This window comes from Dromiciops gliroides, chromosome X (assembly GCF_019393635.1).
Source record: "Dromiciops gliroides isolate mDroGli1 chromosome X, mDroGli1.pri, whole genome shotgun sequence".
In the NCBI taxonomy this organism is placed as follows: domain Eukaryota; kingdom Metazoa; phylum Chordata; class Mammalia; order Microbiotheria; family Microbiotheriidae; genus Dromiciops; species Dromiciops gliroides.
Window position 1 is genome coordinate 61,095,243 of NC_057867.1, and position 26,518 is coordinate 61,121,760.

General features: G+C 40.4%; 1 protein-coding gene across 3 annotated transcripts in view; it reads left to right on the forward strand.

The window, feature by feature from the left end:
* The window catches only part of AFF2 (AF4/FMR2 family member 2), a 538,237-nt gene that overhangs the window by 424,782 nt on the left and 86,937 nt on the right, over positions 1-26,518 (forward strand). For all 3 annotated transcript variants that reach the window (XR_006353941.1, XM_043974303.1, XM_043974304.1), the window contains one exon: positions 18,039-18,090. Coding sequence is in view for 2 of the 3 variants with exons in the window: in XM_043974303.1 (XP_043830238.1) it covers positions 18,039-18,090 (52 nt within the window). In the remaining variant the exon portion in view is untranslated. The remainder of the gene's footprint in view (positions 1-18,038; positions 18,091-26,518) is intronic.

The window sequence follows — 26,518 nt, forward strand, 5'->3', positions numbered from 1 at the left end:
TGGTCCTTCTAGGACAAGGCAACAGCAGCTCCAGTAGCATATGGAAAGCTTGCCCTTTCTCTTTCTGCTACAAACAAAGAGAAGCTTCAGTTTTCCCGAGTTATCAATTCAGGCAGATGCAAATTTTAGGATACAGAATTGCTGTTATCATCAATTATGAAAAGCATAAATAAGCAGCAAAGAATCAATAGCGTATGTTGATAGAAATTTAAGTGTTTGCTGGTTAGTTGCTACTTCGGGGAGAAATGACAAACTTTTTTATTATTTTGATCTTAGCTCATTGTAGTTGTTAGAGTCCAAAGCTAAGGGATGGGTGCATTATTGAGGCTCAAGTTCTTATCCAAACTGTGGTAACTCTTTCCCATGTTTGTACATTGTATGAAGATTGTTCACACTGGTCTTCCTCTTTGAAATGGTTGGGTGTAGCATGGAATATGTTATGTTCCATACAAGATGTTTGATCTCTGCCAAAGACTTGAATTTCTTGGAAGCGGGAGGTGTTCCATGATTTTAGAGGAAGGCTTTACTGTAATGACTATGACAAAGAAGTAACCTCTGGCTAGATTGTGATAAATGTTAAGCAAAGCCATATCTGATTGTGTTTGGGGTTCCTAGAAATGCTACTTATTTCATAATTGTATAGTTGGGAATTGTGCACGTTGACATTTAATCTCATGCTAATAAATAACTCAAGGAGCAACAGATGAAACATTTTAGTAACCATAGAAAGTTCTCTCAAGATGATGTATATTTCTGAACTTTTTACAGGAGTTTCAATCTTTTTTTCCCATTTCGGAAACTGATAAATTATCCCATAAGAGTTCCCAGCACAGTGGTATACAACTTTGTTTAGAAATGTTTGTCAAATAGAGAGTTGACTATGAAGATTCAGGGTAAGGGAGGTGAAGTCTGAAGTCATTAGTCCCTGCTTTATGTATATATTAGTTGCTAGAGCCAGGAAGATATCTCAGTATATCCCCCCTAACTTCTCTCCTGAGCTCTAGTCTTGCATTACCAATTGCCTTGTAGACATCTTGAACTAGCTATCACATAGGCATCTTAAATTCAACATGTACCAAATGAAATTCATTATCCTTTACCCCCAATTTTCCCTTCTTCCCAACTTCCTTATTGCTATCAAGGGAACCACCACATTCCCTGGAAGCCAGGATCACAACCTTTGTCCTCCCTGACTCCTCTCTCCCACTCAGGTCACATATCCAATATGTTGTCACTTTTACCATCACAACATCTCTCATGTATTTTCCCTTATCTCCACTCTAACAGCCACCATTCCAATGAGGTTCTCCTCATCTCATACCTAGACTATTGGAAGAGCATTTTGGTTGCATTCTCTGGCTCAATTCTCTCCCCACTCCAGGCTATCAAAATGATCTTCCTAAAGCATAGGTCTGACCATGTCCCACTATAGCACCCCCCCCACCTCAGAAATCTCCAGAGGTTCTCTCTTACCTCCAGGATTAAATATAAAACCCTGGCTTCCCTTAAATACTAAGGTCAAACCTTCCTGCTAACCTCTAACTGTCCTCCCTGGACTACTCAAAGATGAATTTCCATTTACCCTGGATTTATCTTTTATATACACACATAGCTGTTTGTATGTTGTCTCTCGCCCATTAGAATGTGAGCTCCTTCAGGTCAGGGGCAGTGTTTTTTGCCTTTCTTTGTATCCCCATTGCTTAGCATCCAGTGTCTAGATATAGTAAGTGTATATGTTTCTTGACTGAGGAAATAGATAACCCAAAGCTTCCAATTTTCTCCATTTCTAAATGAAACTGACATTCGACTGGCAGAATGGATGTCTTCAGTCCAAAATATCCATCCACACTAAGCTTTTCTTTCAATTAAAAACACTTTATGTTTGTGATATACAAGCTATTCTCTAGAATCAATTAAGCAAAGCGATAGGGGTATCAGCTAAATGAGATTAACCAGAAGAAGCTGCAAATGTGGACAATTTTTTTAAAACCAAAAAAAATAGGGAAAATACAAATCAGAGTTCATATTTCATCACACACAACGTAGACAGGGCTCTAGAGACTGGTACTATGTAACTTTATAAGGAAAGAGTCCCACAGTATGTCAATGGAAAGAACAAATATACACATGATTCCTAGCATTCCAACAGTAATTTAAAGATGCCCTAGCTCCTCTTCCAATTTCATACTTAGAGTCCTGTGACCCTGTTGAAGCAGAGGCACAGTATCCAGCTACAAGCCATTGTGATCACTCTTGGCTCCTTAGGCTTCTATCTGCATGATCACCCCACATTTTTATCAATGAGGTCAATGAATAGAACAACTCCTGGATCACCCTATGTTGGTAAGAGACAACCTCAGGAACTTTTGCTTTTGTGCCTCATGTCCTTTGGGGTCTGATTGTCAAGTGAGGTTTCTTATGGTAACCTCACATTTTAACGATTCTAGAGAGCAATGAATAGGAAATCCATCCTTTGTTTTCTATACTTTCCAAATGTGGTGGGTGAACATACATTTTAATAGCAACGAATATCGAATTCGGAATGGGTACTATAAAATAGTCATGATAATCATTTTGATTATTCACTAGTCCCTGTGGACCCATGTTGAGGTATCCCTGTAGTGAAATCATTTTGTCATAAGCAGATGCTAGCTTCCAGTTAACACAGCATAAGATAGCAACCCTAAAAAGAAATAGAGATATACAGAGAGATATGTAGGTATGCACAGAAATATTATTTATGGTACATATATAGGGAAATTATATATTTATAGAGAGAAATAGTCACAATTATGACTTTCTGCTTACTGACTAGGGGAGAATCTGTCAGATGCTTTTGCTTCGTCAAACTGATACTGAAATGACCCTCACATAAAAGCTGCTGTCTTGGTGCCTAGGCTCCTTGGCCCTGTGCATCAGATAATTTCTAACCACTGCCATTTGAAACACTGTGGGGGAAAAAGTCACGAATGGCATGGGAGTATTTCAGCCATACGGTGCAATATCTTTCAGCAGCTACAATCTGCCAGTTACTGATTCACAAGCCCCCTTAACATCAGCTGTACAAACCTGAGGGCAAAATAGACCCCTCAGTGTAACCTCCATTTCATATTTCACAACAATAAAAATGAAACAAACAAGGTTGATGAGCTCAAAGGAAATTTAATTCTTCACTTAAGGCACATCCCATCCTAATTGGACAGGAAGGAAGGGAAATGGTTATGCCTGAGGGGTGGGGACAGAGATGGCAATGGAGGAGGTGGGTAACCGTGGAATTCAACCTATCTAAGGACACCAAGTTGTTTTAGTTGTGATTTTCTACCTTAGAAACTTAGTTTCCCTAAAGGCCCCTTGTTTGGAAGCCTTGTAGCAGCTACCTATTAACTGTTATGCATTACTATCTCTTTCCTAGGACGTTCACATCCTAATTGGTTGGGTTGTAAGAGAAATTCAGGAAAAATGAGGAGCTAGTTTAGATGCAAATGCAATTTTTCTTTAAACTCTGCATTTCTGTGGAATTGGAAGCCGAAGTAAATAAATACTCCTTGGGAAATGTTTTGAATTCATCTTCCTAAAATCGTCACATTCCAAATCCTCTGCTTTGCTCAATTTGTTTGCACTCATATGGGATCATTGCAGGAGATGTTTGGAGACACAGGTATTTGGGGGGCCCAAAGTGTGATTTCAACAGTGCAGGTATTGACATTTGTGTTGACTCAGTGACCCATTGTTCCCAGCCCTGTTTCTCAATCTGTGTTGGGGATGGTGACACCAAGTCTGCTCTTTGGTCCTATCTGTGATGTTTGTACCCCTGCCCGGCAAACTGTCACATACCTGCTACCTTGGGGAGAAGCTGAGATGCAAAGGCCCATCGTCTTTTGCTGACCTGGATCCATCTGAATTGTAGTTATCTCATTACAAAAGTTCCCAGTAAAAACTGATCCCACCTGGAAGTCAGTCTCCATGATCAGCCCATAGACCTGTTGCTACTTTGATATACTTATAATAAACTCATTTTAATTCTCTTTGTCCTGGGTTTTGCTTTGTTAATTAAGTTAAAAGCCTAAACAAATATGGAAACTTTCTCCACAGAGACAGATCAACAACTTAGCTGTAACCTCTAGAACTCAAGCCCTGAGGCCTGCCCATGGCCACAGAGCTATTTAGTTGTAAAGGAAGGTCTTCCTGGCTCTAGTTCCACTGCCTTCTCTCATAGAATTCTAATCATAATAATTACTATTCATGCAGCACTTTAAGGTTTGCAGAGTACTTTATATTTGGGAACTCCTTCGAGGATTATGTGGATACACACAAAACCTGAGTGTGGGTCTGGACCTATAGATAATGTCATCTATATAGGAAACTCCCAGTGTGGAAATTCAACCCTAGCTTGAAGTCTGAATGAGTTTCCTGGGATTGTGCTATGATCAAGAAGGCTTACATAAAGTACCCATTTTGAGCTAATGATATGTAAGAATGAGCAAATATGCTCATTCTTATTAGTAAATATGAAGGGGCAGCTAGGTGGTAGAGCACTAGGCATGAAGTCAGGAAGACTCATCTTTTTGAGTTCAAATCTAGCCTCAGACACTTAGTAGCTGTGAGACCCTGGGAAAGTCACTTGACCCTGTTTGCCTCAGTTTCCTCATCTGTAAAATGAGCTGGGGAAGGAAATGGCAAATTACTCTAGTATCTTTGCCAAGAAAATGCCAAATGGGGCCATGAAGAGTCAGACGCGACTGAAAAATTATTAAATAACAACAAAAATAAATGCGTGTGTGGGGGCAAATTAGGAGTATTTGGGTGCATATTAAATATGGTTTTAAGCCATATGGACAGCTTTAGGTAAAGAAGGTAGAGAAGATGGAGTGTCTCACATCACTGGAAAATGAGTGCCCCATTGCCTGGGTGTTGGAGAAACATGAAAGTATTATACTCACAGGTATAAGGCATGGAGTGGCAATGCTATGCAGAGTACAGCCAAGAAACCCTTGAGACCAGAGCCCTCCAAGATATCATGGAATTCAGGAGAACTGTAGCTCGTCAGTGCAGGATGAGCCTTCTTCACCATATACCAGCATAAACACAGTATTAGTTGGGTGGACAACTGGCTCTACAATATGAAATTTCCAGTCATTATAAAAAGCAGTGACTGGGGCAGCTAGGTGGCACAGTGGATAAAGCACCAGCCCTGAATTCAGGAGGACCTGAGTTCAAATCTGGCCTCAGACTCTTGACACTTACTAGCTGTGTGACCCTGGGCAAGTCACTTAACCCTCATTGTCTCCCCCTCCCCCCGAAAATAATTAAAAATAAAAGGCAGTGACTGTTTAAACAATGCCTGCCTTTGGTTGACTGGCAGATTCTGCATCTGGTTTACATGGAGTTAGCCCCACCCCAAGAGAATGTACATGCCTTGGGTAGGGACTCTTGTTTGTTTGATTTGCACAGAGATGTTTAATGCTTGTTGGTATCCAAAAGAGACACTGTGGGAGAGGAAGAAAGAGGCCTGGGTTCAAGTAACTTATGTAACTAATATTCGTCAGGGTCAGAATTTGAACTCAGGGCTTCTTGACTCCAGGGACATCCCTCTAAAATACTATCTCATGCTGCTTTTCCATATAGTAATAGATTGGAAAATAGATACATGTATTAAAGGGTTATTATGTGCCAGTCTTGGCCAGAAGATGATAAAAACTGAGGTGCAGTTTTATTCTATGTCTAGACAGTGGTAGTTGGAGGGTATTTAATTATCTAACAGAGAAGACAATCTTACCTGGATCTCACTTTGTCAATACCTTCTCAAATCAACTTCTACTTAGAGAAGGATAGAATCACTGGCCATCTGGAAACATTAAGAAAATCATCCTTGTAGAAACAGTGTTTTAGCCATCAAATATGAAAATAGTCACAAGAATACAAATATTTCCTCTTGCTGCTGAGTCCAAGTGTTTCTGAGAAGCAGGGCCCATTATTTTTAAGTACCACTGTTCTTTCGAGTTTCCCAGCATATAGAGAAACTGAGCCTTTCTTGTGACCGTCTTGTTTGCCTGTAGTATTTCATTCTCTGGCTTTGTGGTGGAACTTTATACCAAAAGAACTCACTGGAGACTGAGAGACAGAGCAGGCTGTTGGCCCACATTCCCTTTCTACTAAATCACGGTTTTCTTTAGATGGAAGGTGGCTATTGTGAAGCTGTCAAACTGAGGCAAGTTAAATGGGCAGAAGTGAAGGCTCCTATTAACAATCGCAGCTATCTCTGTCAAATGAAAGCTCAGGAGAGAGTTACAAGGCAATCTGGGCCTGATAGGTGGTCGATTAAAAAGAACCAAAGGCAAGGAGGGGAAATCCCTATTACTGGGTGGTTAGAATACCAAGGTGAAAACCCAAACCTGTATCCATTGAGCAGATTGAGAAGGGAAAATGGTGCTTAAGTTCCAGAAAGTTCCGAGTACAGGCAGCTGTTGGAGGCAGAAGTGGGGAGGGGAGGTAATTGTTCTGCATTAAAAGGAGGAATGTGGCCGTTTTTACAGAGTCATATTTCAGATTTTGAAGGTTAGACTCTAAACAACCAAAAGAGGATTAAAAAGAAATTATCTCTCAGTTCAAGGGAACCTCAATTTAAATTGGATTTGAGGTACAGCATTTGCATTACCGTAGGAAATGAAAAGTAGGATTCTGTCCTGATAGGAGGCCAAATACCTAATCACACATGTCAAAGTGGGAAAAGTAGATTAGCCAGTAGATGAACAGCACCGATATGTGCTCACTCAAGGAAAATTCAGTCTGTGTTCTGATAACGTCTGGATATTAGACTTGAGATAAAGACTATTTTTTTCCTCTAAATGTAAATAGTTCTGACTAAATAGATGAAGTCACATTTCACCTCATCTTATGAATTACCCTATAAAAGCCATTAGTAGAACATCTTCTCTCTCCCCTGACCCCTCCTTCCACCATTCACACATGCACACAAGTGCACGCGCACACACACACAGAGCTTTCAGCATTTGTTCTATACTTTGAGTGGAAAGAAAAGTCCACCCTACCTTTGAGAGGTCACCTCTGCCTTCAGGACTCCTTGTCATATATGGGGTTTGGGATGTAAGCCACCAGGTAGGATTAGAGAGAGGAATTCTTCACTGGCCTCTCCTTTCCCAGTTAGACCAATGGCCAAGTAGTCATTTGCTTCTTTAATTAGTTAAAGTAATTATACATTACAGTTGTTTTTCCTGTATGTATCCAATGAACCTTTATTTATTTGTTTGTTTCTGCGGGGCAATGAGGGTTAAGTGACTTGCCCAGGGTCACCCAGCTAGTAAGTGTCAAGTGTCTGAGGTTGGATTTAAACTCAGGTCCTCCTGAATCCAGGGCCGGTGCTTTATCCACTGCACTACCTAGCTGCCCCTTCATTTATTTTATAAGTAAAAAGTTAAGCAGAATGGACACTGTGATCATACCTGACAATTTATGCAACTTTCTGCACCTGTTGTCCCCTACCTTTAGTACAAAATGGTGATGATAGTGATTGAACTACCAGCCTTAATAGGTTGTTAAGAATGTGTCTTCTCAACCTCCAAACACTGTAGAAATGGGAAAGAAGGAATAAGAAAAGACTAAGAAATGACAAAATAAAGAAGATGAAAGATAGCTTCCCCAAAGGGGACTTTCCTTTACTTAACTCAGGATTCTCTCCCATGTGGTTCCTGCTGCACTCACCATTATACTGTGCTATCCCTTAAATGCTTGATGTCATAGGACGAAAGAATGGGTTTTGTTTGGACACACTAAAATCTAGTGGAAAGAGCGCTAGAGTCAGAACAACTGAATCTATATTCTGCTTCTGAAATTTACTACATGTCTGAGCTTGGGCAAATCATTTAACCTCTCTCAGCCTCAGTTTCCCCACCATTAAAAGGCTTGACTAAATTACCTCTGAAGCTACTTCTAGCTCTCTATGATCCTAGGGAATCAGGGCCTCTGAGGAGCATGTTGAGAAAAATCATTTTGCTGGATTTCTCCAAAAGGTCAGTCTTTGGGATTATGCATATGAATTTTGTTAGCATTTCAGAATCAGAAAACCCATTCTTTCTTATCCATGCCTCAATATCAGTCATGGTCATTGTATAGTATATTGGGAATGTTGATGGTTAAGAATCTATAATGTACATGCATGCACATACCTCATCAGTATTAATTTCTAATATTTATAAATGGAATTATAAGCAAATTAGCTGTCTACATGTGTGCCCATGAGCAAGAGGAAGCTCACTTTAATGGAGGTTAAGTTTTTGAAAGGAAGATAAGATGACTCACCAGACTGGGTTTCAGTACTATTGTGAGTATACCATGTACTGTAATTTATTGTGCAAACACTAAATTTATTAGCAAACGTGTTTAACATTCACAGAAGGTCCTGTTAAATTATTTCAATCCCATTACTCCAAATACTAAGGAAAAAATGTCTGTATTACTGCCAGTGCAAGATGGGGTCTGTAGCCAAGTATATCAATATAAATGTTCCATTCTCCAGGGAAATACCCGCCTTATACTGTTACTTAGGGAAAATATGTGCACAGACATCCAGGAGCCCCTTGGAAAACAATTCTCATTTTGTTAAAACAATAGGATCACATTCTCTATCAGGTTCGAAGACATTTTTTGCATTTGTAAAGCTTGCCAGCCAAAATGAATATCAATAAGCCCCTGATGTATTTTAAAGGATTAATAATTTATGAAATGGGGAAATAGAAACTGATGTTTCTCCATTTCATCTTGTTCTTTACCTATATGAAAGGAATGCACTTGGAAGCCTTGGCAGCTTCTCACAATTATTTAACTTGGAGTAATTATCAGAACAAATGGTGTCACTGAATTCTTCCAACATGTTTGTTTTCCATCCCGCTTGCCCAGTGAATCATCAAGAATACAAATTGCTTTAAAGAGGAAACATTTAGGCTTCTGGGAACTGAATTCTAGTTTCAAAAGTCTTTCCCAATGGATCTGCCAGTGGTTCTTGCCTCCCCAGGGTGGGGGAAGGGAGTATGCTTGATAAAGTCCCAACTAGATTTTGTAATTTTACCTTGAACTCTTGCATGCATTGCTCAAGGCTCTCTTCTAACATAGTCTATGATTAGCTCAGTTCAAATATCGAGGCTATTGGAGGTCAGGGCAACAGACAGGTCAAACGGATTTGAACCAAGGGAAATTGCTGGTCTATGGACACAGGAGATATCCTCTGACCCTTGATAGCCATCGTTCAAATATTGGCCTTGATCACAGGGAAGACTTGTGATGCTTAGCACTCATGGATGGCTTAGCGTTCTGCGTTAGGTCTCACAATGGAACATTTCCTAACAAGATGTCTTGTAGAATCCCACCCGTAGAATTTAGGGAGGCTGATAGAACTGATGTATTATATAGCCTCCTGAGAGCAAACCAACCATGCAAGTTCCTTCTCACTAAAGTAACATGTGAAGTAATGGCTGAGCCTTTTTGGGGAAAAAAGAGAGATTTTAATAAATCTTCAGGGCATATAGTAACCTACAATCATAATCATCATTAAGGTGACAAAGAGAGCCATGAGACCATTGCTACTGCCACAGAATTGCTTACCTTGTGGCCACTTAACTCCTGACTTTGGACAGCAGACAAAACCTGTTGATAAGAGAACCCAGGGCCACACCCATGAAGCACTGGAGAGAAAGAGGTTTTGTAGACTCTGGTTCCGCCATCCCCTTCCCCCATATAGAGCTCTAACCCACTCTAACCCACCCTATATTAGTATATTCCTTCTTTCGTTTTTCTTGTTATATTTTAAATGTCATTTCCATTAAAAAATAGACTGTATTTCAACAAAAGAATGAATGTTGAATTCCCAGATTAATACAGTAGATGCTTTAATGGAAAAGATCCTTATTTTTGTTTGAAATTATTCTATCATTTGTTTTTGTTTATCTGTATTTTTGTCCACTGTATTATGAACAACTCTGGGAAAATCCAATGTTCGATACTTTCACACAGGAAAACCCTGATAAAAGATAAAAATGTGCCTCAATATGTGTAACACATCCTGGAAATACACTGGGATCCCATTTTTTCTGCTCTACATTAGCATGGTAACGGGACTTACTGTACTTTGAGAAGGCTTTTGTAATGCATATAAATGTACCCAGAAAATGAAAAACAAATTTAGTAGAGTGTCTATAGAATAAAACTCTTGGGATAATGTGGAATTTCTGGGGTTGATTCTGGAACAGTTCAAAGGTGAAAAGATTGCATCTTGATAGAAGGATCCCTGTGCTATTACATTTATGTTCATACGTTTATGCTGGTAGATATAGATGAATGCTGCTATATAGCTATATGGGAGACATATGCTGGGATCTCTTCCGAATGACACACCATAAATTGTGGTAGTTAAGTTAATGAGGGCTCTTCTTCTAAGACACTCTAAACTACTTTTCATTCCTTAAGAGGCAAGGATTTGACTTTTACCTGTTTGGTATTTAAGGCTTATTAATACAAATCAAATAGGAAATGATGGCTCTAAGAATATTCTACTGATACAAAAGCAAACTGTGCTAAGTATTAAAATCCCTCTAGAAAATGTCTGTCTCCTCTGTTTCCTGCCCCACCCACCCCTACTATGTGCACATGTTCATGCACACACACACACACACTCATTGACACACACTTACTGACACACTCATATTAACTGACACATACTCAGCGACACACACTCACATACTGACACACATACACATTCATCTCTTGACTGGAGTGCACTGCAGAGCTTCCAACCATTTCACACACTTGTTATCAATACCAACCACTTGGACTCTATGATCTTATTACCTGCACAGGTTAGTTTCCACAGCCAACCAGGCTGTATGTGCTTGATGTTTGTGCTTATTTCCTGACACAATTCTGTGGGAAGGGGTGCTGGAAGCCGGGGTGCACCTTTGTTGCCACCTCCTTGATGCTTCATTCTGGGTAGAAGGTTTCACAAGATGTTAGGGAAGAGGGCAGCTAGGTGGTGCAGTGAATAGAGCACCGGCCCTGGAGTCAGGAGGACCTGAGTTCAAATATGACCTCAGATCCTTGACACTTACTAGCTGTGTGACCCTAGGCAAGTCACTTAACCCCAATTGCCTCACCAAAAAAAAAGATGTTAGGGGAAAATGTTCATCTTTCAGGAGGTCTTCTGAGACTTGATTCTTCTGAACTCTCTCTTCACTTCATCCCCAAGAACTGAGCAACATATGATACCTTAGAGGTCTGAAATAATCCTTGCTTCATGACTGAGGCTAGCTACTCTAGAATAAAGAAATTGCTTCATTGTCATCAAAAGGATTTCCAAAAGCAGATGGATTTGCTGGTTTCCTTGAGGGTCAGAGATGGTGGGATTGGGGTAGTAGAATGAAATAGGAAATGAGATTCAGAGAATCCTAGAACATCAGCACTAGGAGGGATCTGAGAGATCCTAGATGAGTCTGACCTCATCTTGTAGAAGAGGAAGCTGAGGCCCAGAGAAGGAAAGAGCTATTCTCTATGGTCACATAGCTAGGTTGAGGCTCAGTCGATGCAAGCCTACCCACACTTCCAGACTTGCCCAGAATGGAGAGAGTATCATTGGATTCATTTGACTAATCACACCCCAGTGATAGTTTGACTTCTCTGTCTTGTCCTAGAAGGGTTTTTTGCTGCCCCCACAACAAACAGCAGCTATTTATGTTCTCACACTGTATGTGGTGATTGGCTAAAATAAGAAATCTCTCCCGACTCCCCACTGCCACCTTCTCCCACTCAAAAAAAGTCCTGGTATATAAGGGCAATGAGCAAGATCATCCCTGCCTGAAAGACTACCTCTTGCATGATGGTGGAAAACTGTGAAATGGAGGTCCAGAATTTCATTGTCACTGGGCTGCCAAGAATGCCATCAGGCCACCAGTGCTTTGGAGGCAAAGGCAAAGGATCTGGGTTCAAATCCTGCCTCTTTGGCTTACAACGTGTGTAGCATTAAGCAAGTCCCTTCATCTCTCAGGGCCTCAGGTTCCCCATCTATAAAAGGAATGGACTGAACTCGATGACTCCTATAGTCCCTTTCTGCTCTAAATCTATGATCCTTGGTCTTGATGACTTAATCTATAACACACACAAGCACAAAACCTACATGTACAGGCAGGATTTGCCGTAGCCTTTTGTTTTGAGAAAAAATTAATGTGAGCAGCTAAAATCCATATGTACGGGCAGCTAGGTGGTGTGGTGGATAGAGCACTGGCCCTGGATTCAGGAGGACCTGAGTTCAAATCCAGCCTTAGACACTTGACACTTACTAGCTGTGTGACCCTGGGGCAAGTCACTTAACCCCAACTGCCTCACCAAAAATTTTTAAAAAATAAAAAATAAAATCCATACGTACTTCCAGCTCTTTAACATAGCTTTCTTTCAAAAACACAAAAAGTGAAAGTATTTATTTACAAGTTTAAACAGCTCTTGTGTGCCCTTTGAAGTAGTTTCCTCTATCCTGTTACATTTAGGACCTCCTAGGGATCATTTTCTTTTCTGCTTTGTTCTAGAACATCAGATATTTTTCTTTTTTCCTGAAAGGTCGGCGTCCATCCTTTTCAGTTTCTCTCTTGTTATACCCTCTCTAGAATATTTTATCTGCCCTCAAGGCAAGCCAAGTAGAAACCTCGGGCATCTTCAATGGCAGAAAGATGGGGGGTGTTTGGTTTAGGAAAGTAACAATCTAGGATCAAAGGATAAGAGGGACCCTAAAGCCATCAAGTCCAATTGCTTTGTTTTACAGATGAAGAAACTGAGATACATTGAGTTAAAGTGTCTTGCCCAGGCTCACACAGCTAGTAAGTGCTCTAAGTACTACTCCATGCTGCATTGCCTTCTTTTTAAGGCTATCAAATGAGCTTTGAGGCTGAGAGTTGACATTATTTGCCCAATGTCACAGAGCCCCAGAACTAAAACCTGGATCTCCTGCCTGCTTTTCATTATACCATCCTGAGCCTTTAGCCATTCTCTGGACCTCTACATGATCCTGTCTTCTGGGAAAGACATCGGTACGTGGGATTTTTCCCCATATTATTCATCCCCTTGGTGTTATACGAACTGCAGGCCTTATAAGCAATGATATGGAAGATTTTAGCACAAAAAGAGATTTGAACAGATGCTGAAAAATTATTGGAAATATAGGTATATGAAGCAACTAAGGTAACTTAATTTGGTCATTTCCATAAAATTAAAAAATGAAAAACAGTTATTCTTTAGTGTTTTCCAAAATGAAAGAATGAATGAAAAATTATTAAATGATTCCCATGTGCCAGGGACAGAAGTACAAGAGCAAAGCCAACCTCTGACTTCAAGAGGCTCACATTCTGCTGGGGGAAATAGCAAGTATAGGAGAGAGGTGGCCAGGGAGGGAAAATTGGGGACTGGGAAGTTACAGGCTTGGCAAGTAAGGGAGTAGATGAACGCATCCTGTTCAGGTGCAATGACAGAGTTTATTTGATTATGGGAATATTTGATAATTATTATCTTTTATTAAAAATCCTCTGCAGTCACGTAGATGGACAGATTTCCCTGCAGTTTTGGAATATTGCTACTGCTTCTCAGTCTGGTGCTTAAGCCTACCTGAGATACCTGATAATGAAGCAGGGGACTTGGAGTCAGGAAGACCTAAGTTCAGATCCCACCTCAGATATTTACTAGTTGTGGCTCCTTCTACTAATGCAATTTCAACCCGTCTTATTTAGTGTGTAAATCTTAGGGAGCTGCTAGAGGTACACAGAGGCTAAGTGACTTGCCTAGGATCTCATAGGTAGTAAGTCTCAGAGGCAGGTTTTGAACCTATGTTCTTGACTCTAAACCAAATGCTCAGTTCACAGTATCATATTGCCTCTATTGCCAAAGTATCATCCTCTTCGAATCTTGACCTATAAATAGAAATTCTTGCATCTAGGACCAGAAAAAGAGTAGTTTATGCCCCTTTAGGACTGCCAAAGTTTGCTAAAACCGGCCCTAGGGCAAAGCAGTATGGTGCATAGATGGAGGAAGGTAGGCCCTGGGAGTGCACTGCCACGGTGCAGGGCTGAGTGAGTTGGCCAAATCATGCTATAAATATGTCATGATCATACTGGCAGAGGACTTTAAGACAAAGGAAAAATTGACTGAAAGTTTCACCTGTTGCTAGCCCATATCAGAACCCCAGTCTCCCTGCCATGCTCATCGCTCCAACTCTACCGAAAACTACATTGTACAAAGGGAGCACATTTTCTTTTTTTTTTTTTTGGTTTGTTTTTTTGGGGGTTTTTTTGTTGTTATTTTGGTTTTTGCAGGGCAATGGGGGTTAAGTGACTTGCCCAGGGTCACAGAGCTAGTAAGTGTCAAGTGTCTGAGGCCGGATTTGAACTCAGGTACTCCTGAATCCAGGGCTGGTGCTTTATCCACTGCGATGCCTAGCCGCCCCTGGGAGCACATTTTCTTACAGTGACATTTAAGGACCTCCAACCTAGACTTCTTTAAGACTACCTCCCTGTATACACTCTAGGGGACTTCCTTCCAAACTGTTTCCCCAAAAGCTGTTATTGTTCAGTGTATTTGACTCTTTGTGACCCTATGGACCGTACTGTTCATGGGGTTTTCTTGGCAAAGATACAGGAGTAGTTTGCCATTTCCTTCTCCAGTAGACTCAGGCAAAAAAGAAGCTAAGTGACTTGCCCAGGGTCACACAGCTGGTAAGTGTCTGAGACTGGATCTGAACTCGGGTCCTCCTGACTCCGGATACAACACTCTATACACTGCAGCGCCACCTAGCTGCCTCTAAAAACCTATGTCTGAGGCAGCTAGGTGGCGCAGTGGATAAAGCACCAGCCCTGGATTCAGGAGTACCTGAGTTCAAATCCGGCCTCAGACACTTGACACTTACCAGCTGTGTGACCCTAGGCAAGTCACTTAACCCCCATTGCCCCGCAAAAAAAAAAAAAAAAAAAAAAAAAAAAACAACCCTATGTCTGTCCCTTTGTTCATGTTGCTCCTTGCACCAGACATGATCCTCCCTAAGAAATACAACCCCCACACCCGTCCACTGGTTTACATCATACCTATCATTTAAAGCCTCATTTGAATGCCACCCTTTTCGTGAAACTGCCTCCTCAGTCTGCTCAAGAGCACATTCACTGTCTTTCCTTTCCTAAGCCATCATTATACTTGATCCATGCCATTCTTCCAGCATCGGTCACATTCTCCCTTCTACTCGGTTATTTACAAACTTGTCTTGTCCCTCACACTAGATTAGAAACTTAAGGAAAGAACCAAAATTTTTTCTCGTTCAGGATTTCCTTCCATTTGTATATATCTTTGCTTGTACAAATATCTGTATATTGTCTTACCAATTCAAATGTGAAACCTGTGTCTCTCCCGCACCACCCACACCCAAGTCTGGAATAGAGTCTAGCATATAGTAAGCACATAATATATGCTTTTTGACTGACCCCCTGGAGGCTGACCTACAGTATCTCACATGTAGTCAATGTTACATAAGTATTGCCAATTGAATTTTTAACTGTTCATTGCAAAATTAATAATGAAGTCTCTTAATGAAGCATCTGAATTTTTAATATTTGAATTCTCTAGCTAAAATGAACAACATGATCCTTGTTCGTCATAGCATGCAGAAATGGATTCTATGTAGTGATAAATTTGCAACTGCTAAAGAAATGGCAAGACAATTTTTCCCCTTCTCTTGGGTCTTCTGTGCATCTGTTATTCTTTTGAAGAGAACTTATAAATCCTGTAAATTTAGTTTATCTGAAACCAACTCCAATAGTTGCCCTTCCTAACAATAATATTTTATGCCCATCTTATCATTTAAGACCTCAGTAAATATGCCACATCCTTTCTTTCTTTTTCTTTTTTTTTTTTGCTGGGCAATTGGGGTTAAGTGACTTGCCCAGGGTCACACAGCTAGTAAATGTTAAGTGTCTGAGGCTGGATTTGAACTCAGGTACTCCTGACTCCAGGGCCGGTGCTCTATCCACTGCACCATCTAGCTGCCCCCATGCCACATCCTTTCAAGGCAGAAAGTGGTCATGTCAGATACTTTATTAATAGATTTACAATATGACCAATTTTCTTGGTTATTTTCCTAATTTTAATGGAATCATTAATATATTTTTTTCAAATTGCCAATTTTAAAGTTTTCTTATTTGAGGGAGGCAGAGTAGTGTCATTGAAAGGACCACGACCTAGGACCTCCCTAGTCTAAGTTGTACCTAAATATGGGAAGAATCTGTGATTTCAACAGTGTGGGATAGGCCTAAAAGAACTGCCTCCTGTCTTTCGGCATCTTGATTACCATGCCAATAATAATATGGTCATTTCTTTGAGGCCAGTATGGCATTCATTTCGCAGTGGTATGTCTGTCCTTTTGCCATGACCAAGGACTATGGAAAAAGATCACCAAGGATTGTTTTCCAGTAGTGGATGACTCCTGAAGTGATTCTCTCATAGAAGCAAAGGCATCTGTAAACGTATTTTGAAAGTGTCATCTTATCACTGTAAAGAATTAATTATTTGAGGTTTTTATGCCTCAGTGTGCATTGGCCTGGGGCTCCGCAAACCGCATGGTGCTCCACCCACCGGTTGTACCCATTGCCAGGGCTCTGGCACCTCACATCATCACCACTCGCCGACGCCTACATGGGCCTGGCAAAATTATAATGATTGGAAGCCTAGTGAGGGCAGTCATGTGACTGTCAGAGCGGCCATCCCATTGGCTGGGGCTGTGTGGGATGTTTCTAGGTTTGGGGGAGAAGAATTGGGCATTCTAGGTAGAAGCTGGAAAGCGACAGGTGTTCTGCCGCGTATTTTCAGCTGATTCCTGGGCGCTGGTATTTTTTCAGGTATTATAATTTCCCTTTCCCCATTTTATTTCCTTTCCCTTGATCCTACTGATCCTGTTTGTGTTGTTTTTTTTAAGTTCGTTCTTGTTAAAATAAATCTTGTTCTGTTTTGAGGGAGGCTGCCTGTCTCCTTCCTTGCCCCAATATTGCGGCGAGCCGCTTAGCTAGCACTCCCCAATTAAAAATTGGTCCCCACATCACCAAAACTAGAAATATTCATATTTCCCCAAGATGACTTCCTTGCCTTTGAAGGAATATCTATATCATAGGATTACATCTCTAAATCACATTGTACAGGAAGACATCCGTCATATATCCAGGGGTTAATGACTAATAGTTTTAGGACCAGATCTTTTGTGCCCAGTCCAACAACAAAGGCAGCCACAAGACACATTGTTTAGAAACCAATTAAAGTTCCCTCAGTGGTTTCTCTTTATGACAGTTCCAAGAGGGCTTTGAACAGGTTGTTCTGTTTAGCTCATGGTGCTTTGTCTTTCATTTAGGATGACTACACCTAGACTACCAGAACCTGGTACTTTTAAGCTGCGGGCCAGTCTGCCACATGAGCCCATTACATTTCTTTGATATTGTATTGGTCCAGAATGCATGAAAAAGGTTCTGTGCCCAACAAGCACAGACTAACTCTGGAGATGATAAAATATTATTTTTGTAAAGGAAAATTCTTAATGGAACAATCAATTCTGTAGGCTCCACTGATATTCTCAAATTGTCAAGAGAAAGTAAAGTAGACTCCCAACACGGTGATGAAAGTGGGACAGATTGAGTAGGTAGGCATGTATGGAACACAGTCTGCATTTTTGGAAAGAATGCCCACATTGATGAGATCCTAAATCCATTTGATCCATCCCTCTTAGATCCAGGTTTTGAAGGGAAAAAATGTGTGCACACAGTGTGCACACATTTTAAACAAGAGATCAAAGAACCAAGCAGCTGATATCTCTTGAATCTGTTCATTTGTTTTTGTGTTCTGCTGATTAGGTTAATAATTTTATTGATTGTTGATTGACTGATTCAAGGATGTGTTTCATGACTTAATTATCGATTTAGAAGAGGAATTTAAAACTATAACTCTGAGGTTGGTTTGTTTGATTCTTGCAGAATGCTTGAAGACGACCTGAAAATCAGCAGTGACGAAGATGAAAACGAGCAGGTAGAGTGCTTCATATCAATTAAATTGTTCTCATTTGGACTTGTCTTTATAATGTGTAGCAAGAAGAAAATGGATGGGAAAAGTGGAGGGGGGAGTAAGCAGTACTGGAATAGTTCAAGAGGGAAAAAAGAGGGGCATTTAGGTGGCGCAGTGGATAAAGCACCAGCCCTGGATTCAGGAAGATCTGAGTTCAAAGCCAGCCTCAGACACTTGACACTTACTAGTTGTGTGACCCTGGGCAAGTCACTTAACCCTCATTGCCCTGCAAAAAAGGGGGGGAGAGAAATCATAGAATTTTGGAACTATAGAATGTTAGAACTCTCCAAACCCCACATTTTACAGAGGAAAGAGAAAAGGGTAAAGGCAGGGGTTGGTTTATCATTATTTAACAGGGACTTTTTAAAATCAGTTGAGCTATAATTACATGCTTCTTTAGTATGTGAGAGGCATGCCTTTTTTCTTGGTTGAGTACCTTATACCCATGAATTCCCATTTCCCATGTGAATCACTTGACACCTCAACTCAGAATCAATATCATATATCTTTCTCATTTCTTATATGCCACTTTAGTGGAAATTTCTCTTGCTGAAGACTTGTTGACGACATTGTCCTTTCTTACATTTTGCATAATAAAAATGTACCATTATGACCAAGAAATACAAGGGAAGGAACCGACATTTTCACCCAAAGACTGGAGCTTTTGGTATTTGAGAGTCTTCTGCAAAGGCCAAAATGATTTGAAGAGGAGTAAAATCAGTCACCCTTTGTTTTATTATGATAATTTTTGTACTTTATTATCATTTTCACAAGGAATTGCTTTCTGAATAACACATCTTAATGCATAGCAAGGCATACAAAAGGAAAGGTGATTTTTCGTTGTGAGCTGAAGACCTGCCCACAACCACAATCTTGAAAATAGACTTTCAATTTGAAATCTTACATAGGTATTTAGAGGTTGTAAGCAAATCCCAAACTCTTAATTTCTTGCAGTTTGTGGAGAAGATACAAGGAAAATTGGCCAGTAAAAACGTTGAATCCATTCTCATTCACATAACAGCCACACCAGTGTACAGTTAGTTCCACAAGCTAATAGAATGAACCAAGTCACATGGGCTCCAAACTTTCCTTTCCTCTCCTATCACATCTCTCTCCTTCCCTCCCTCAGCCTTTGTGAACTTGTCAGGGTCACTGTGAGTTCATCCTTAGAAAAATCCAGAGTAGCACAGCTTCACCTTCTCTTAATGTGCCCTCTTTCTATCTTCTCTAAGTCAGACGTATTTATCAACTGAAATCTAATGGCAAGGCCATCCTTGGTTGACGGTAACATTTGACCCTGATCAACTTTGTGTCTGTTTCTTAACATTCATTTGACAATCTAATACAATATAACATATTTATTAAGCACCTACTATGTGCTAGTAGATATGAAGATAAAGCTAAAAACTGTCCCTACCTTCAAGTAGCTTACAATATGATATGTACACAGATGATTTGGATCAGGACCAAGCATTGAGAGCTGGGAGGATCAAGAAAGGCTTCCTGTAGTCTAGGAGCCAGTAGAAGTAAAGATGAGGAGGGCATTCCAAGCTTGAAGAGAAGCCTATTCGAAGTAATGGAGGCAGATGACAGATTGCTAACAGGAGATAATGAAAGACTGCTGCCCTCATCTAGTGCAGATAGGTAGCACAGTTGATAGAGCACTGGACTGAAACTCAGGAAGACCCAAGTTCAAATCTTGCCTTAGACACTTCCTAACTGTGTGACCTTGGGCAAGTCACTTAATGTCTGCTTGCTTCCATTTCTTCAACTGTAAAATGAAAATCATGATAGCATGTACCTCCCAAGGATGTTCTGAGGATCAAATGAGAGAATGTTTATAAACTACTTAACACAGTGCCTGGCACATGGTAGATAAAATGTAAGTGCTAGCTCTTATTCTGCTGCTGCTGCTGCTGCTGCTGCTGCTACTGATAAATATCCACTGGTACATTCCCTTTATCTTTGACCTATCAGTTATAGTCAAGTTGTAGCTATAGGTCAGTATCCCAAGTTTCTCTAGCTACCTGACCATGCAATTGATAACAGTTCAGAAATTGTGACTGGACAAAATTTGTCACTGATTATAGTTAGTTAACTAACAATAGCTAGTCTAAATATTATGGTTAGAATGTTTCTGAGGGAAGTCTGATATTTCTATTTGTGTAACTGCAAGTTGAGCCTTAAACAAAAGCTATTAGTTTTATATTAGATAGGGATGGGCTACAAGGACTCTAGTACATGAATCCATGATCATAGTGTCATCCATTTAGGGCTAAAGGGGATTGTAGATGTCATCTAGACCAGTGGTGTTCAACTCAAAAAGAAACCAGAGCTACTAAACTGTGTTAAGGATCCCTGTGGGCTGCATACTAACCACATCATCTATATTGTATCTTTATTTATTTTGTTAAATATTTCCCCAACTACATTGGAATCTGGTTTGGGAGCACTGCGGATATTGCAAGGTAGCCAATACCCTGTTTTTGACACCTGTTCTAGACCAACTATGTCACTTTACAGATGCAGAAACTTGAATACCAGAAAAGTTGAGTGACTTCACCAAGGTCACACAGATAGCCAAGTAGCATAGCCAGGATGGGAACGTAGGGCTTCTCACTCCAAATGCAGTACACTTTCTATTGTACCATACTTCCAGCAAGTTAATATCAACTCTGTTAACATGTTCCCTTTTCTAAATACTTTTTAATGTTATAGCTTTATGCACCAAGGGTCCCAAGAGAGTGTTTCAAGTCCATGTTTGAAAGATAAATCCAAAATCTAAATGTGAAAGCTTCCAATTTGGCATTTTGGTCCCCTGCCTTTTAGATTTTTGCCACTTCCCCCTCCCCATCAAAAACAATATTAAACGTGCTCAACAGGCATACAGGTCATCTGCATAAACATCAACAAAGCAATTAGGATACGTTTAAATGCTAAGTCAAATCCCCTCGAATATCCAAACTGATCATGAGGCTGGAATGGGGAACATTATCATATACAAATTAAAGATACCAAATGTTCAGCTTTGGAGCTTGGGGTTGCAAACAAAATAGAATAAAATACCTCTCTAATAGAAAATGTGCCTTTCACAGTTCATATCGACAAAGTCACATATGCATATTATTACTTGTCAAGAAAATTCCACTTTGAAAACATTTACAAGTTTGGAGACATCTTCTCTGTTCTGCATCCAGTTTTTAAAAAACATTTTTACCAAAATTTTTCTGAAAAAAAAAGATCTTTTAGCATCATTCCTGAGCTCCTAGTTGAAGGTGCTTTTTAATAATTTAAGCTACAGTTAGTGCTTCATTGAAAGAATTAGGCTCCTAGAGAACTATGCCCTCACTGGGTGAGCCAGAAGGCTGGCAGACATATACAACCTGCTATTCTGCTCTTTCCAAACCAGAACATCTTCACCTTCACTTTGAAGCCTTCGTTCTGTGATGCCTAGGGATGTGCAGAAAGCGTTTTAGTTTCTCTAGTCCCAGGTTACAGAAGCCAATTTGGGGCTTGCGGTAAGGATCAGCTAAGAATTGACTTGAGCCTCCTAGTGGCTGTGTTCTAATTTTGAACCAGCAATCAGAGGCTAAAATGACAGGCCAGCCAATGCCTCTATACCAGTATCCTAGGAAAATATTAATCATGTTTCTCCAGAATACTTTTTTCCAAGTGCTCTTTTAATTTCAGTTCCATTCAGTACACATTGATTGGTGCCCACTGTGTAAGAGGCATTGGTGATAGAAAGATGAATACCAACCAGGACATTCCCTGCATTTCCCAAGTACCTACTGTGTGCTATGTTCTGGGGATACACAGATAAAAATAAAGCAGTCCCCACCCTTGAGGTGCTTACATGTTGCTGAGGGAAATAAAATGTAAAATAAAAACAAAATCATTTCAGGGTAGGTAAGAAACCCTAATAAATGGAGGAATTGGGAAAGACCCTCTGTAGGAGATAGCATATGAGCCAAGCCTTGAAGGAAACTAGGGATTCCAAGAGGAAATGGTCAGAAGGGAAAGGATTGGGGAATGGGGGAGGGGGGCAGGAGGAAGGCAAAAGTACAGGTGCAAGAGAGATGGAATGTGGAGTATAAGAAATAGCGAAGAGAGGGTAATGTGAAATGAAGACACAGTGTGAAGGTCTTTAAATGACAAAGAGAAGAGTCTGTATTTCATCTTGGAGTCAATTGGGCAGCATTGAAAATTCTCGACTAGGGAGTGACATGATCAGACCTGTGCTTTAGCAATATTGATTTGTTCAGCTGTTTGGAAAATGGACTGGGAAGGGGAGAGATTAGATGGCAGTCACGTGAGTAAAGGGAATGGATGCAGGAGAACTTGGAGATGGAGAATCTACAAACCTTGGCAACTGATTGAAAATGTGGGATATGAGAGAGAGAGAGAGAGAGAGAGAGAGAGAGAGAGAGAGAGAGAGAGAGAGAGAGAGAGAATGAATGAGAATGAATGAATGAATTGGGGGCAATGTGATGATGAATAAGTGTGGTAATATAGACGATCACTGGATTTGGAGGCAAGATACTTGGGTTCAAGCCCCAGCTTGGCCACATACTAAGTGTATGACTTTGGGCAAGTCAAGTGCTCTGTCTGGCCTTTAGTTTCCTTCTTTCTAAAATTAGGTTGCAGGACTAGATGAACTCTCTACGCTATTTAGTAAGCGTCTCTTATACCTCTTAGTTCTACTTCCTAAGGATCAGTCCTAATTCCTAAAGAACATTTTGATGGGATTTTTTTCACTTTTCAGCCAATTAATGGGCATCATGTTTAAACAATCTCAGATTTCCAATTCATTGGTCACCCCTTATTCCTCACACTTCTTTAATACTCATTTTCAAGACAACCTAAGTTGGCTACCGTGCTTTGAATGCACATGTGAGCCGTGGGCTAGGCTGGGTAGTCCAGTGGTAAAAGTTGAGGTAACATGATAAAATGGAAAGAGTGTTAGATGTGGTGCCAGATAACTTAGTTCTACCACTTTTACCAATGTGACCTTAGGCCAGTTCCTTCTCCTACCTGGCCCTCAGTTTCCTTTTCAGTAAAAGAACAGAGTTGGATTACATGATCACTAAGATTCCTTTCTGATTCAGATTTATGATCATAACTGATCTGCTGGCATTTCTGGAATATCATGATGATTGAGTCAAGTCAACAAGCATTTTTACTATGTTAGGCACTGTGTTAAGCACTGAGGTTACAAAGAAAGGCAAAAATGGGGAAGACAAAATTTTAATGATTTATATACAAGATATATAGAAGGTGGGGGAGAGCATGAAAGGCCTCTTTCAGAAGGTAAAATCTGAGCTGAGGCTTGAAGGAAGATGGGAAGCAAAGATGAAGAAGAAGGACATTCCAGGCACAGGGGATAGGCAGTGAAAAGTCAAGGTGTTGGAAGAAGGAGCTGTGATGGGCCAAAAGGCTATTGCAATAGTCCAGCTGTGAGATGATGAGGGTCTGTAGGAGGGCAGCGGTGGTGGTGGCAGCAGTAGCAGCAGGAAAGTAGAGAAGGGGGCCTATGTGAAATGTGAACAGAGAAATGATAGGCTTTGGCAACAGATTAGATCTGAGAGGTGAGAGAGAGTAAGGAGGTAAGGATGGCACAAAGTTTGGGAGCTTGAGTGACTGGGAGGCCATTTGTGCCTTGACAGTACCAGGGAATTTATGAAGAGTGTTTTGGACATGTTGAGTTTGAGATGTCTGGGGCAGATCTCTGACCCTTTTGCTCTTTTGGGTTTTGTTGTGTTTTCTTTCTAGTTATGTGGGATTAAAGGAACCCTGAAAAGGAGGGGTTAAACCTGGAATCAATTTTCCTTTCCAACTGAGGAGCAGTTATTGATGCAGTTCAATAAAAGATCTAAAGAGACAGACCTGGTGCTTCTCTTTCAATAGAAGCAGCCTAATCAGTCACAAATGTTTTTTACAAAGAAATTGTATTGACAGGTTTATTAAAATGGCTATCTTTAAAGTTTTAAGCTATCCATAGCCTGACCTATTCCAAAGGCCTTTCAGACACATGGGGGCCAGGCCCAAGAGCCTTCAGTGACCTAGTCGCAGCACCAGGTAAACATCTGCTGAACGTTTCACTGCATGAGTTCATTAAGCTTGATTTATGCAAGACAAAGGGGCGAGATGTTACAATGCAATAATTCAGCCTTCCTATGTCACCACTAACCCCATGTCTATGACTCTCAGGACCCAACAGGTACTCTCAGTTCTGGTCTTTTAATTAAGCTAAGTCTGCATGCATCATTCTGGCCACCATGACCTAGGCTTTAATGGGAGATCTTCTTCTAACTAAGGGAGAGCTTCTTCCCCTCAGAGATGGTCACCTTCCTGGTGATATAATGACTTTGGAAGCATGACAGCTTTGCCATTGGTGTCATTAACATTTGTCACACTTTAGAAGGGGAAATGTCATAAAATATTTGTCTTGTGTATTCTCCTCCTTTATTTCCTAACTTTCTCTTCCATGTGTTGGCCTGATTATTTCACACACAGAAACCAGTTTGATTTTAATCCTGGGTTTTGATCAATAGAAATATTTAATCCTAGTCTCTTTTTCAGGCCTAGATTAACACCAGATAATTGCATGCCAAGTGAGTTCCTGAGGAGCAGCAGCAACAAAATTGTGATAGCCTTGGGTGATTCTTCCACCTGTGCCTTGCACACTGAATTTTCAAAGCATTTGGTCAGGGAAGATTAAAAGGAATTTCACATTTTTAAAGTTGGCAAATGAAAGGAAGGCAGTAGGGAGGAAAGAGAAAAGATCAACCCAATACATGGGCAGTGGGGGCAGGGAAGAGGCTGCCAGAGGAGGACAGGGCTGGTTGGGCTCCTGTGGTGGAAGGCTCTGGATGTCCACAAGTTGGCCTGAGGGCACTGGGAGGATGAAGGGCACCAAAAAGGGGTCCAAGTAAATGAAAGAGCAGGAGAAACAACCTTCTACTTGTACAGGCCGGTTAGATCATCCCCAAATTAGAGACGCTGATAGAAGATAGAATATATTTCAACGAATTGAATATGTTGTATTCCAGTGACCTCTACTGTGTCTAAGATAATAACTTCCTAACAGCTTAACCCCAAAGTCTAGGAAAAAAGACCAAGATGTAAGCCCATTTACCCATCATCCCAACCTCCAGTTTGAAAGTTAATCTACTGTAACTGCACGCATTCACTCTGATAACAAATCGGCTTTTCAGGTATAATTATTCTTAGTTTGTAGCCGCAGTAATCCCTCTCTTTGCTGTCCAACTTGTTCCTCCCCAAAGTTTCTCTAAATGTCCACCAACTTTGTCATCATCCCCACAACTCTTCTAAAGGCATCAGTAGTACACACAGTGAGAGAGATCAGCTTGTCAAAGCTATAGAAAAATCACATGGCTTAGAATAAAGCTCATTGCCGAATAACTTGGGTAAAGCCTTTGAATGTAGGTAGTTTCTCTGTCATTGGCACACATTGAAATCCCCAGCAGAATGGGGGCATTTGAAGACTGGCTGAAGAAAACTCTCACATTGTAATTTTGAAATTATCCAGCAATTAGATAATAAGAGAGGAAATTTTAATTTATTCATTAATGACAGGAAAGTGAATAGGATAACATATAAGGTTAATAGAATAACATTGGCCTTTATATTCCCCAGATTGGGTATGCCATTCTGCTTTATTAACATAGAGACTAGATTAATAAGAAAATGCTTAGGGCTTGTATGATGTGATTTTTAATATGCTCCAGGCAACTATTTCACTGTTTAGAAACCTGCATGCTGAATTTTTCCATTGTAATTAGATCTGCTATTTTTAGTACCAAATGTTTTGACTTATGATATGCATATAATAGACTATCCATGAATACACACAGATGTATAACCATGCAACACAGCTCAAGGTGGCATAGCTAAAAACCATCAGCTGGCTAATGTCCACAGAAGGAAGAAACAGTTAGCCAATGTACAAATTAATTTTCAGTGTATACTTTAATTACAGAAACAAATTCTTGCATGTTTAACTTAAAATAGTTGCTCTTTTGTTGTTGTTGTTGTTGTCATTTTTGTAACCCCTGGATGGGACGGAGATACAGCTTTGTTTTAGCCTAAAGGGACTAATAATAAGAACCCAGTTAAAAATAAATTGATAAAAACAAACAAACAAATAAATAAATAAATTGATGCTTTTTACATGTAGCAAAGAACATTGTAATGCAAAAAAACCCAGCTTTGGGGGTAGCTAGGTGGCGTAGTGGATAAAGCACTGGCCCTGGATTCAGGAGGACCTGAGTTCAAATCCAGGATCAGATACTTGACACTTACTAGCTGTCTGACCCTGGGCAAGTCACTTAACCCCCATTGCCCCACCCAAAAAAAAAAACAAACCCAA